The sequence below is a fragment of the Schistocerca serialis genome, chromosome 2 (assembly GCF_023864345.2).
Source record: "Schistocerca serialis cubense isolate TAMUIC-IGC-003099 chromosome 2, iqSchSeri2.2, whole genome shotgun sequence".
Classification (NCBI taxonomy): Eukaryota; Metazoa; Arthropoda; class Insecta; order Orthoptera; family Acrididae; genus Schistocerca; species Schistocerca serialis.
The window spans coordinates 130670388-130685527 of NC_064639.1; the positions used below are offsets into that span (position 1 = coordinate 130670388).

Here is a 15140-nt window from a genome sequence, read left to right on the forward strand (position 1 = left end):
AGAGATTACAAAATTGGGACATATTTACAAATTTGGCAAGATGAGCTAACTTATTAGTTTGACAATGCACCCCTTTGGTCTGGATGCGTGCACAAATCGGTTGGATGGGTATAATAAAGCTGTTCTGTTGGATGGGTATAATAAAGCTGTTCTATCTTCTCTTGAGCCAAGCTGGCCCACAACTGTTGTAACTGGTCCTTGATATCCTGGATACTGGCACAAGAGTGATGTCCAAGCTGGTTCCATGCATGTTACATTACAGACAGATTGGGCGGTCTTGCTGGCCATAGGGGTACCACATCATATGCAGACAATTCATATAGACAGTGCCTTGTGTGAATGATCATGACACCACGATACTGTTGCATAAGGGGTAGCACATTCGGACGCAGTATCCATGTATTGTTGTTCCATCACTCCTCAATCACTACCAGCTGTGATCTCAAGTCATAGCCGAAGGCTCCCCACACCGTGACACACACTTCTACATACGTACTCCACAAGCTACCATATGGAGTACAGTGAAAGCTTGACACATATATCTGTATACATGCTTCGCAAGCCACCATATGGTGTACAGCAAAATATATCATACACCACTACTAGTCATGTCAAAAACAACTGTCTATATGCCTATGTATAAGCCTTAATTTCTCTTAACCTGTCTTCAAGGTCATTACATGAAATGTTCACTGATGGCAGAAGAACTGTTCTGCAGTCAGCTGCAAATGCCTTTCCTTTAAAATTTCTCAACATTGTTTCACGAAAAGAACATTGCCTTTCCTCCAGGGATTTCCATTTGAATTCATGAACTATCTCCATAACACTCATATGGAGCACCACTCAAGAATGGGTCATACAAGTGTTATACATGCAGTCTCCATTGAAGATAAGCTACATTTCTCTAAAACTCTCCCAATACAACAAAGTCAGTCATTAATTTTCTCTACTACCATTCTTACACGATTGGTCAATTTCATATTACTTTGCAATATTACACCCAGATATTAAAACAAAGTGACTGTGTCAAGCAAGCAACACACCACTAATACTGTATTTGAACAGTAAAGTATTGTTTTTTCTACTCACCTGCATTAACTTAAATTTTTCTGCATATAGAGCAAGCTGCCATTCATTACACTGAAATGAAGTTCTGTATACAGAGAACCAGCATTCGTACTACGCTTCCAAGGATCACTCCTGATGATACCCTTGTCTTCAATGAACATTCGCCATTGAGGACAACATGCTGGGTTCTGTTAGTTATGAAGTCTTGGAGCCACTCACATATCTGGGCAGCATACTCTGTATGCTTGGACCGTCATTAACAGTCTGCAGTGGCTACTGTGCCAAATGCTTTCTGGAAATCTAGTAATATGGAATCTCGTCTGTTGCCCTTCATCCATGGTTCTTAGTATGTAGTGTGGAAAAGTGCAAGCTGAGTTTCGCACAAGCAACGCTTTCTACATCTGCACTGGTTTGTTGACAGAAGGTTTCCTGTCTCATGAAAATTATTACATTCGAACATAGAATATTTTCAAGTATTCTGCAGCATACCAATGTTTAGGATACAGATCTGTAATGTTACAGATCCATCCTTTTGCCCCTCTTATATACAGGAATTGCCTGCACTTTTTTTTCAGTCACTTTGGACTTCGTGGTGGGTAATAAGTACAAGCTATGTGGGAGGCGAATGCTGTAGGTGGTCTAATAGGATGCTAACAACTGCTTGTCTGCTCTTCCCAGCATAAATACTATCCTAACCTTCTTGATGAATTTATTGACTTTAGCAACCATTGTCACTATGACGACCTGATCACTAGTCACTGGTCACAGACACTGATGATAAGGTCAGTGCCTGTTTACATGTACAAGGTCTAAAATATTTCCACTGTGTGTGGGTTGTTGAAACAGCTGCTAAAGGCAGTTTGGAAAATGTGTTCAAAATTACTTCACAAGATTACGTGTCCATACCACCTGAAATGAATCCATATATCCCAGTCTATACTGAGTACGTTAAAGTCATCTCGAACTAATGTTACATAATGGAGTATTTCTGTGCTACTGAGCTGAAACTTTGTTTGAATGGTTCTACAACTGTTGCAGCAGAATCAGATGACCAGTAAAAACATCCAAAGATTAATTTGAGTTCACATTGGCCAGTATTTGTGTTGAGGTAACTTCTCAGTTAACTGAATTTCAACCTCATTAGAGACAATATTTTTGTCAGCTGCAATGAACATTTATTTCCTGCAGGCTAGTGTATACAGAATTATGAATGCACCACCAATTTACTGTTAAAACTTTGACAGCCAAAGATCTTGTACTTTACACATGATCTGATTTTCTCTGTGCGTACTGACCGATGGGTGTTCATTAAAGAACCTCAAATTATCACCTAAAAAAAAAAATTCCTTGTACACTCCACATGCTCTCTGACACGCGATAAGCTGCTTCCTGTGTGTAGTGCACCCTTGACCTGCCGAGGGGAATCCTACAATTCCCCAACCAATGATGCACATCTAGAAATCTGCAGCCACAACTGTTACAGAAACGTCACACCCTCTGGTTGAGAGTCCACTTGACTCCAAACCAAACGACTCTGATCTATAATGGGTACAATCATGAGCTTCAATTGCATCCTGCACTGAGGCTTGCACACTTCACTTTCACCAGCCAGCGTTATGAACTGAGGAAGTCTGAAACAAAGTGATGGGTGTCATTTGCACCAACACGAACCACAGCCTGCAAACGACTACACTCTTGACAGTTGCAGGCAGGGCCTCCTTCACATCTTGGATGAGGTACCCTGGCAGACGTAACGAGCACAAATTGGATTTATTTCCAGCCCTGGACGCTATTTTCCTAAGAGGCTCCATTACATGCCAAACACTGGTACTCCTGATAACTGGTGAACCTGTGTCTGTATACACCCTGTACATCCTACCACTACTGATTTGCAAATTAAACTGTAAAAGCACATAGAAAAAGCTAACTATGTAACTTGATACTCTCCTGATGTGTCACAAGTGGCATCTGTTGCCAGGAGTAACACTGCTGTGTCTCTCCAATGCGATGACATTTATCAGCAGTCTATGCTTCCCATCTATGGCAGCACTCCAAATGCAACCATTTGTGTTGTGGTGTCAACAGTGGCATATACATGGAATGGTGATTCCCTACTCCAGCTGCTGCTAGTCTCTAACCAATGGTGTGGGTTGACATAGAATGTTACAGGCAGTCTATTACTTGCACTTGAATAGCCGGCATAGATGCAAGGGGTTTATGATGTGCTTGTTCCATAATACAGTGATCCTTCCTTGTAGCAGTCAGTCATAGTGGTCAACTAGAACCTAGACAACGAGTATGTCTGCACTCATCTGCCCATGCATGCAGTCCAAAATCAGGCAAATGTCACATCTAAATGTCCACAAATCTGGGCACTGCAGTACGTTTCACCAGCTGGCCAAATGGTGACCCACAGTGAAGCCCGTTAAAAACTGTGTCAGGTGGTGACAACACTGTCTCACACAAGTACGTGGCATCTCTGCATCCTTCACAGTGATCACACAACACCTAATGCTGCTCATTACCATTCCATGTATATGCTATTGTTGACAGCACAACACACGTGGTTACATTTGGAGTGCAGCTGTAGTAGTTGGGAAGCATAGACTGCATACCCACCAGTGGTGTCTATGTGTAGAAAGTTACCTTGACAACCAACCATGTCTGCTGGGTGCATCACTTTTCCTGTCAGGCAGTATACATATGCACATATAAAATAATCTAGAACTAATTCCCAACTGTAAGTAGATCAGCACTAATCGTAATTTGTTGTTAGTACTTTGCAGAAGCAGCCTACAGAGACTATCTTACTGGGAGACAAACATTCCAAGAATGTAACCAATTAGTTGTTTACTGTAGTATTACTCTCTCCATTCTCTGTATAAAGTCATGATGACTATGAATTTACACAAACATATCTGTCTGGGATTCACTGGCCTGGAACACAGGCATATGAAATATACACTCGCAGAGTTATCTAGTACCGTATTTACTCGAATCTAAGCCGCACTTTTTTTTCCGGTTTTTGTAATCCACAAAACCGCCTGCAGCTTAGAATCGAGTGCAAAGTAAGCGGAAGTTCTGAAAACTGTTGGAAGGTGCCGCCACAACTAACTTCTGCCGTCGAATATATGTAGCGCTACACAGGCACGCTTTGCAGGCACAAAGATAAATACTGGCGGCAAAACCTCTGCATCAGTAAAAACAAAAAAGGGGAAGACGAGCTTTTTTCTCCGCCCTGAGTTTCGACCACTGCATATTCGTACATTATCCAATGAAGGAAATACGAATTTCATATTATTCATCTTCGAATGTAGCAGCATTTCAATGTACTATGAAAATCTGACTGGCAAGACTCTTTGGGATGTTGGTCAATATGGGAAACACTTTTCTGAATTTTTTCCTACCTCTGAGAGGAGATGGTTGCTAATAGGAACTTGTATGAATCGTGAATCACATGCAGTATTCTCTTCACCATAAGAATAATACGAATATAAACATTTTGTCATGTATTCTTTCGTGTTTGCAGCTATCTCATTTAAATCCTGTCTGCCTAATAAACTACGAAACTCGAGTGAGACAACAGCAAACGCGGAAGAATACACATATCATGTCATGTTTATATTCGTATTATTCTTATGCCTAATAGTGATACAGTCAGAAATGAAGCACGGCAATTGACTAGATTTTTAAATCTAAGATGACTCTATTTTCTGTGCAGAGTGTAATTTACTAAAAGAGTCGTCTGCAAAGATTTTCAAACGGATAAAATTTTTTCGCTAAACTCTGGTTCAGAACATCTTTTATCATACGCAGTCTATTATTTGGTTCTTGCTGATCATCTGGAAGCAGGAGTAGAGCGCATAAAAGCAAGCCATGCGGCAAGCGGCGACAGGCTGTAAATACTAATTATCAGAAAGTGACAAACAATGCATGGCACAATACAGTAATGCATTTTCAGCTTAGGGTGACGTAAACACCTATAAGAAAGAGAATGGCACTTATCAGATCAAAGAAAAATAAGCACGTGAAAAAGGAAGGGTACCCGTATAAATACGGATGGAGCACCAGGCGCATAGCAATGGCTACCTGGTAAAGCGTAACTGCTAAGCTTACGACTCGAACCAAACTACTGTAGCTGTACTGTCATTCATTCGACCTAAATTATGTCTCATATTATAATGGACTAACTTTAGTTTCGGTTTGGAGGTGTGGCCTAAAGCTCACCTTGCATTTCGAGTCTCAAATTTCAGGTGCGGCTTAGATTCGGGAAATTTTTTTTCCCTTGATTTAGTCTCATTTTTCAGATGCGGCTTAGATTCGAGTAAATACGGTATTCTGTACTTAGTTGCATTTCAACAGCAAAAGGCTGAAACTTTGTTTTTACTTTCACCTTTTTCCTTCAGTATACTGATCTTCCTTCCTTAAATTTATTGCAAGGACAGTACTGCCTTTCAATCTTAGATTACTACTTAGTACAAAGTGAGTGTGCAACAAAGCCATTGTCAATATATCTTTTATCATACATTATTTTGCAATAGGAAGATCACATTCCTTATTCTATGCAGCTGAAACATAAATTTCACTTTACCTGTATGGGTTACGTAATGTATGTTGTCCATATGATGGTAGTCTTCCATAAAGGCTATGCTGTCCCATTAAAGGCATTTGTGTTTGGAAATGAGCTTCAGACACAGGGTCTTCATCAGAGCTGTAAGGTAAATTTACCAGAAAAAAGGTTCACTGTTATCCAATCATTAACAGAAAATGTAAAAACTGAAACTAAAAATGTACAGTAGAAGAGTGATTAAGGCATTCTTTAGAATGACAACTTAACTGAAATCCAAATTAGTCGGTACTTCTCACATGTTAAATTATCATATCATATATTCTGAAACCACAATATTTTGTTTATATTTGACTAATTAGGTGCAGGTGGGGATGAAACTGCTGAATCTGTTACTGGGCAAGGTGGGAAAATGCCAATTATAAGAGAGAGAAAAGAGAGAGAGAGAGAGAGAGAGAGAGAGAGAGAGAGAGAGAGAGAGAGAGAGAGAGAGAGAGAGAGAGAAATGCCCAACATAATCTTGGAAGATATATTGTTGTTAGAATTTTACACAAGCTGAACCAGTAAAATTGCTCAATAATGCTTTGTAGTCTTTACTAACACCAAAACTAAAGCTTTTTCTTTCTTTTCTCTGTTGAAAACAAGAGTCCATGCAGCCATTCAGAATTTTTACCTTCGTTAGTAGAGACTCTTAACTGTTTTTCTTTGTTGTAGAAGCAATTTGACATATTTGCCTCACCTATTCCGAAAAAAAGATTCCTTACAGCAGTTGTTATACTAACACAGGAAATACATCAATTTTTTTGTCATGACATTCTCACTTTCTGTCCTCAGCCCTTATGCCTTCAATGACTACCACAGCAGAATACTGTCAAATGATATTGCACAAAACCCAAAGAAATTCTGGTCAAATGTAAAGGCTGTCAGTGCATCAAAGTTAGTGTCCAGTCCCTAGCGAATGAGGCAGGGACTGAAACTGAGGTTGGAAAAGCAAAAGCTGAAATGCTAAACTCCATTTTCAAATGTTTCTTTAGAAAGGAAAACCAGAAGAATTGCTCCAATTTAATCCTTGAACCATTGAAAAAATGAATGAAATCAGTATTAGTGTCAATGGTCTTGAAATACAGCTGAAAATGTTAAAATTGAACAAAGCTCCAAGGCACAATGGAATCCCTGTCAGATTCTATACTGAATTTGTGGCAGAGTTAGCCCCTTGTCTAAGTATAATCTATCACAGATTCTCAAACAAAAAACCGTGCCCAGTTATTGGAAAAAAGGACAGGTCACACCCATCTACAAGAAGGGTAGTAGGAAGTGGTCCACTAAACTACTGTCCAATATCCTTGACATCGATTTGTTGTAAAATCTTAGAACATATTCTGAGCTCAAACATAATGAGGTATCTCAAACAGAATGACCTTCTCAATGTCAATCAGCATGGTGTCCCAAAACATTGAACATGTGAAACTCAACTCACACTTTTCTCATCACATACTGAAAGCTTTGGATCAAGGCAGTATTTTTTTATTTCCAAAAAGCATTTGACTCAGTACCTCACATATGCTTATTGCCACCAAGGAAATTTTTGACTCCATTGACTTACTGGCCAGGAGGATGCAACATGTTATCTTGGATGGAGAGTCAGATATCAAAGTAACTTCAGATGTGCCCCAGGGAAGTATGGTGGGATCCTTGCTGTTCGTGTTGCATATTAATGGCCTTGCAGACAAGATGACCCAATTATCTATAATGAAGTACTATCTGAAAGAAGCTGCATTAATACTGAGTCAAATCTCAATAAGATTTCAAACTGGTGCAAAGATTGGCAACTTGGTTTAAATGTTCACAGATGTGAAATTGTGCACTACAATATCAATGAGTCACTGTTGGAATCAACCAACTCATACAAATACCTGAGCGGAACACTTTGTAGCGATGTCAAATAGACTGATCACATAGGCTCAGTTGTGCATAAAGCAGGGGGCAGACTTTGGTTTAGTGGTAGATTACTGAGGAAGTGCAATCAGTCTGCATACAAGTCACTGGTGTGACCTGTTCTAGAATATTGCTCAAGTGTGTGGGATCCATACCAAATAGGACTCACAGCGGATATTGAACATATACGGAGAAGGGTAGCATGAGTGGTCACAGGTTATTTGATCCATGGGAAAGTGTCACAGAGATACTGAAGGAACTGAACTGGGAGATTCTTGAAGATTGACATAAACTATTGCCAGAAAGTCTATAAACAAAGTTTCAAGAACTGGCTTTAAATGATGATTCTAGGAATATACAACAATTTGTGACGATAAGATTAGGATAATTACTCACGGACAGAGGCATTCAAACAATCATTCTTCCTGCACTCCATATGTGAAAGGAACTGGAAGAAACCATAATAACTGCTACAGTGACTTCATATGTACCCTCTGCCATGCACCTCAGGGTGGTTTGCAGAGAATGGATGTAGATGTAGGTATTCTACTGCAACATCCAACTTTGCAGCTTCTTGGCTGTTAACAGCATAAAGCCTAACCCTTTCATGACGACAATGCAAATATACTTCAACTGCTGCCTTACAAAACACCTCCTTGACAACAGTTATATAGAAAGCAGGAAATGTGAACCAACAGCATACAAACATAGATGGATAATTAAATCTTTACCTCTGAGATTTTCTCTCTTCTTTTTTCTCTTGCCTTGCACTGTTCCTAACTAAAGTTCAATCAAATGAAAACAGTGGAGGGTCAGTTGCTCTTTCTCACAACTTAAAAATCATTACTACCATCAGTTTGTATGTTATTGAACATGATGTTACAGAGATATAGGTTTTCACTATTTTTCTCACCACTTTCCTCCAGCTCTATGTATTTATAAGAAGTCTTACCAACGTAAAAATGTCAACACCACCACCAACAAAAATTTTGTTGCATTTAAGATCATTCATTTTCATCATGAGACAACACTCAGAACACACGCAAGTTGATATTAAATAGTTCTTCATTTGTTTAAAATCTAAACACCACACAATGTATGAAAGTACAGGGTACAAAACTTTATATCTGTTCCTCCACATGGTTAACCTTCTACTACCAGTACTACTTGCTCTAAAATGTCCACAAACATATTTCAATATCTAATGGCAGAACATCAAATAAGAGACTCAAATGTCTACAATTTTTGAGTTGATAACAAAGTTCAAGAGTTACACTACTCCTTTTTTGCAAGTTCACACATTCAGTTGTTTGCAAGTTCACAGTTCTAAAAGCATTTTTTCATGCTCTACATCTTTAAAAATTCACTACCAGTTCAATTGTCATACAAGCATTATAGCTGCCAGTAAAGGGTATCTGAGAAATAGTTGTTTTATTGAAACCCCTGTTTTAAAGCTGACAAAAATCATTTTTATCAGTGCGATATTGTTTTGGTTATGTATTTTGTCATTTCAGTTGTCGGATGAGGTGTGCTAGTGACAATTTCAACTTCATCCCAAAAAACGATTGTGTTCCAAGGTCTCTATCACAATAATCAGGGATAATTCAGTACTTCTTTTCTTTTGAGACTTTTTACAGATAAACCTGATATTAATACTACTGACAATTTAAACCTCTGGAGTTAAATTCTTCCACAGTGGTTTTTTCTACTTCCTTATGGCGTTGATCACTGCCGATTATTCTGTCGTCAGGACAGTTTGCCCCTACACATCTCTCGCCCATTTTGAATCATCACTGTAAGTTGGGTGAATACTCCCTGATGAATAGTGATGAATGCTAAAATATCAGCAGTGATTAGTGGAGTGTGTTGGGCTACACAAACTCTTATGGATAGGGCAACCAATGATTAAGATTGCCCACTGTTTCCAACAGTGTCAAGGACACACCACGTAGTGGATAGAAGGAAATGTGTGCTGTCCTAGGTCAATCAATTGAGCACTATCCAATGAAATCTATTTGCAAGAAAGCAGCTGGACTTCAAGTATCATAGTCAACAAACCATGACCATATTATAAAATAAACTTAAAAATGATAGCATTTAGACCCATGTTCGTGAACCAAATGTCTGACAATGATGTGGAGGAGTGAGCTGCAGCATGCTCTGTTTTGTTGCCACAATTTCTAAATCACAAGTCTCGTTCAAGAGTGTTATTTTCTGATGAATGTGAATACGTCGAGGTTCAGAGACAAGACAATGGGGATGTCTGTAAGTTATAACAGCTGATTTTTTTTTTTTTTTTCAGAAAGAAGCACACAAGGATGATTATCGATCCTTCCTTCATGTTCTCAACACAAAGACACATCAACCACTGACTTTATATTGTGGCAGGAGAGTGACAAAGTGAGTATGGTATCATAATTTGAGTATGATGTTCTTTTCTGAAAATTGTCAGAATAGCATTGTATTTGGCACTAAAAATGTTAAGAATATGTGAAATGTAATCTAGGAAAAAAGAAGCAAAATATAAATACATTAGAATACTTAATTCACATACCCAAGCATTTTATTTGCATTACCTTAATTGATGTCGTCCATACTGGTAGGCTGCTGGATCTTCAAACAGCAAAGTTCTTGCATTTACACCTGCATCTTCTCTGTAAGCAGATGACTGTACCAAAGAAGGAAACTGCATCTGTAGTCCACTATTCTGGTACCTAGCAGATCAACAGAAATAAAATGATATCTGGGTGTCAAAATACTGCTCTCCACTCCAGTTTGTTTCTTATGTACTTTTTGAAGCTCAATCCATTACAGTAAAAAAATTACCAACTACAAGAGATAAAATGCTGAAACATATAAGTTTGTGCATGGTATCAATGTTCCAAAAAAGCCACGTGCAAAAATGCAATTTTTTAGGGGCTCATATCTCAGGTTCTACTGATCACAGAGATAAGGGGTTCAGTATTTTAGATCCCTTGGTGCAGTGACCATTTGTATACCCATCTGAAGAACAGGAACACTGCAGCTATACTACGGTACATGATCAAAATTTGAACACTAAAATCTTCCTCCAGCCCAAGGAAATTGATCAATGAGTTAGTTCTTTACCATTAAATGTAGTCTAAGGTGGCTCTTATGTGACTTACAAAAGCACAATTTGTTCATTGGCAGTTCTTGAGAAAACCAATGCATTTTGGGTATGAAATGTACCTGTTGTTGGGACAGCCACTTCTATAATTTCTGTTCATGGCACATCATCAAAATTTTTTTCCGTATGTTCTTAAGATGATATTATTGGGGCATTTCGATTTTTTTTTTTTTAATATCATTTTCTGTTACCAAGATTCAAGGGCTCAAAGCTACCACATTTATGCGGGAGGGGGGGGGGGGGGGCATTTTAGCTGTTTTTACACCTTAGATCACAATTACCTAAATAACTAACCACAGCAAATGACACCAATTTTAACTTAAATTCTTTAGACATTCATCTAGAAACGTCATTTGCCCATTTTCAAAAACCTTTACCATAGTCACCAAGTGGCAGTAGGAGAAAACACACACACACAGACACAGAGATATATATATAAAAATAGGCTTTACTTATGCAAGCTTCTGAAGCCAGTGGCTCCTCCTTCTGGCAATATAGTTGAAGGGGAAGGAAGAGGGGTGAAGGGAAATCAACTAGAGAGGTTTAGGAAAAGGGGCAGAGTTTGGAAAAGCCACCAGAACCCTGGGTCAGGGGAGACTTACTGGATGGGATGGGAAGGAAAGACTGATTGTTGGGGACTGCACTGGACAAGATTTGAAAACCTAAGAGCTTAAAGGTGGAAGACAGGGTAATATGCAAGAAGACAGGGTAATTTGCAAGAAATAGATTACTGCTAATTCATCGTGCATGAGTTAATAACAGTGAAAAGCTAAGTACATTGTACATAACAGAGGTGGGAAGGGTCGGCAAAAAATAGACAGGTCAGAAAATGAAAGATGTAGAAAACTAAAAAAGAGTGAAGAAATGAGTAGTTGCTGTGAAGAAATGTTGAAACAGAAGAAATTAACATAAATTAAGGTGAGGTGGGTGGTGAGAAATAAGGATATATTGTGGCGCTAGTCCCCATTTTCAGAGTTCTGAAAAACTACAAGGTGTACAACTTTGCCAATAGGTGGCGACAACGGTAAGTAGCGGTCGAAAGAAACAGATCACAGACATCAGGCAGTTAGATTGGACCCTAGACAACATAACCTGGACCCTAGACAACATAACCTCATTCAAACATTGGTCAATTTGTGTCTGCATCATAAAGTTGTTCTTGATAGAAAATGTCAGTTTATGAGCCTAATTCTCATCATTTGCGGGAGGTGTTACAGTTTAGTTTCAATATGAAGAAAACAGCGGCTGAGTCTCATAGAATGATCTCAAGTATGTATGGTAAGGAGCTACTAGTGAAAGAACATGTCATGAATGGTTTCAACACTTGAAGAACGATGGTTTTAACATTGTAGACCAGCATAGTGGTGGAAGAGAGATGTTTTCCAAGATGCAGAATTGGAGACATCACTGAGTGAAGACTTACGTCAGACTCAAGAAGAATTGGCACGGTTAGTGGGAGTGACACAGCAAGCCATTTCAAAATGTCTCAAGGCTATGGGCATGATTCAGAAAGAAGGAACTTGGATCCTGTGTGAGCTGAAACCAAGAGACGTTGAACAGCGTATGTGTGTTTGTGAACAGTTGCTTCAGAGGCAAAAGCGGAAGGGATTTCTGCATCGCATTATGACCAGGGATGAAAAATGGGTTCATTATGATAATCCTAAATGCAGAAAATCATGGGGATACCCCGGCCATGCTTCCATGTTGATGACCAAATCAAATATTCACGGCTCCGAATTAATGCTCTGCATTTGGTAGGACCAGTGCGACGTCATGTACTATGAGGTGTTAAAACCAAGTGAAATAATCACAGGCACTCATTATGGAATGCAATTAATGCATTTGAGCAGAGCATCAAAAGACAAACGGCTAAAATACAGTGAGAGGCACGGTAAAGTGATTTTGCAGCACAATGCTCAACCAAACGTTGCAAAAGAGGTCAAAATATACTTGGAAATTTTAAAATGGGGAGACCTCCCCTACCTGCCGTATTCTCCAGACATTGCTCCCTCTGACGATCACCTGTTTACATCAATGGCGCATGGCCTGGCTGACCAACACTTCCGATCTCATGAAGAAGTCACAAATTGGATCGATTTGTGGATCGCTTCAAAAGACAAGTAATTCTTTTCAGTGCGGTATTCATACACTACCCAAAAGATGGGAGAAATTAGTGGCCAGCAATGGAAAATACTTTGAATGATACACGTGTAACAGTTTGTTTCATTAAAGCCTCAAGTGTTGGGGAAAAAACAGCGGAAGCAAAGTTGTACACCTTGTAGTACCTGGAGAAAGAATCCAGATGGGATGTGTGGTGAAACACGCATCAAGGTCAGGATTGTCATGTTGTAGAGCATGCTCTGCAACAGGATATTGTGGGCTGTGGTATACACTCTCTGTCTATGCGCATTCATCCTCACTGGTAACTTGGTGGTAGCCAGGGCGATGTAAAAGGCTGAACAATGTTTATATAAAAGATGTGGGTATATGATGTGTGTTGGTATATATATTGTCAGTTAAAGGGCTGGTAAATGTGGCGGTAGAAGAATACACACGTCAAGTCCTGCAGTGGAGATGGTCAAGTGGTAGGAGTAATAGGGAAGGGACACGGGTGCGGAAGGAGCTTAGGATCTGACAACGATATTGCAGAGATCGGGAAGGCAATGGAAAGCTATTCTGGGTGTGGTGGGCAAAATCTCAGAGAGAATCGATCCATTTCAGCGTAAGTCTTCCTAAAATCATGCCCTGAAATGAGATCCATAACACATCAAAATTTTTAATGAATAGTAAAGACAAAATGCAACCCTTGTCACAAAGTGGTACACATCAAATTATTTGCAGGCAGTGTAAAAAATTGTATATTGGCCAGTCAGGCAGAGCTGTGGCAATTTGGCTACGTGAACATGAGTGAAGCTGGCGATTAAAGAAGAAAGATTCAACCTTTGATGATCATCTTTTAGCAGACTACCATCCATATGCTGTAGAACGTGAACCTTTACATTCTATCAAAAACAGTAGAAATATGACCCTACTGGAAATAATGGAAGTCAACAAACACACGACACAAAATGCCAGACTAGTAGTACATGATAAGACTCAGTTTCCATTTTCTCCCTTCTGAAATTAAGTTTTCATTACATATAGTAAATTCATTTTATTTCTCATCATTTGTTATATGTATCTCCTCATAAAAACTTTGTTTCCCCTTTTTAGTTACTCTAATTAATGTAATATTTTTCTTATGTAGCCTATGTAAACACTTCGTCACATTTGTGTAAGTCGCACATCATAATTATCTGTGTTTGTGACATGCAGTTGTCTCCCGAAGATGGCCTGAGAAGTCAAAAACCAGTTTGTGACCAAATAAATACAATTTTGCAGAACATCAGGGTTTTTCCTTTCTAATACCATTATTATGTTCTGCCAACACCAATGGAAAACTAAGTACTTGCAGAAGATATTGTATGATGCACAAGGGTTCATGATCCCCATTAGTTCACATTAATACCACTTACGTAGAAGAACAAAGCCTTCTCTCTCAAGCCCACAGAAAATTCACATAAAGACAACCACAAAGAAACTTTGTCCACATGCCCTTGCTGGAATGAAAATCCAATATTTGTTTCTTTATTGACTTATTTTTACTATAGACAGCTATTTCAGTTAGCAAGTGGATGCTATGAATTGAGACACATTGCTGCTGTCACCAATCTTCATTCTCACCACTCCATGTTCCATGAGAGGCATCAGTAGCTCCTAAGTCACTACCTCTTATTTGTAGAAAAGATCTAATATTTTGTTGAGACTACATTCGTTTAAAAATCATCCAGTCCAGTTTGACCCTTCTTTACAGCCCCTACTAAGTCAGGTCTTATTCTAAACGTCCATTATTTTAAATATACTTCTATGCCTTTCATATGCTCCCCCTCACATTCCAAATTTGATGATCTAATGGACAGGCCTGTCGGTCTCTCAAGCTCAAATCTTAATACCGATTCAATTTATGACGATGGCATCCATCTCCTTTTTCCTCACTGGTTATTCTGCCATCACCCATATTCTGTCCCAGAAGTGGATCATGCTAGAAATGACACTCTACCTTTCTCTAGTCTATGGCTCCAAATGTCTTCTTCTTCATCCTCATTCTTTTTACTCAAAAGTTCCTTCTCTCATGATCAACTGATTCAGTTCTATCAGGGGCAGTACAAAGATATTTTCAAAATCTCCACATAGAAGAACTCCTAGTTTTTCATTTACTTTTAAAGGCAATCATGAAATAAACATCTCTACTAACTCTATGCCCTCCACTAGGTAATCCACACATTCACTTTCAGTTTAATTTCATCTTACACATTTGCTACATGAATATTTTACTCGATTTAATAACACTGATTTCACAACCCATTGTTTTGTTTGTAAACG

The 15140-nt window shown here is 38.9% G+C and overlaps 1 protein-coding gene across 1 annotated transcript in view; it reads right to left on the reverse strand.

The window, feature by feature from the left end:
- The window catches only part of LOC126455776 (uncharacterized), a 53243-nt gene extending 38778 nt beyond the window's left edge, over positions 1-14465 (reverse strand). Inside the window, exons 1-5 of the mRNA XM_050091541.1 lie at positions 14412-14465; positions 14234-14317; positions 10397-10416; positions 10147-10284; positions 5660-5779 (exon numbers count right to left, since the gene is read on the reverse strand). Coding sequence (XP_049947498.1) covers positions 5660-5779; positions 10147-10284; positions 10397-10416; positions 14234-14317; positions 14412-14465 — 416 coding nt within the window. The remainder of the gene's footprint in view (positions 1-5659; positions 5780-10146; positions 10285-10396; positions 10417-14233; positions 14318-14411) is intronic.
- Between the last annotated feature and the right edge of the window lie 675 nt (positions 14466-15140).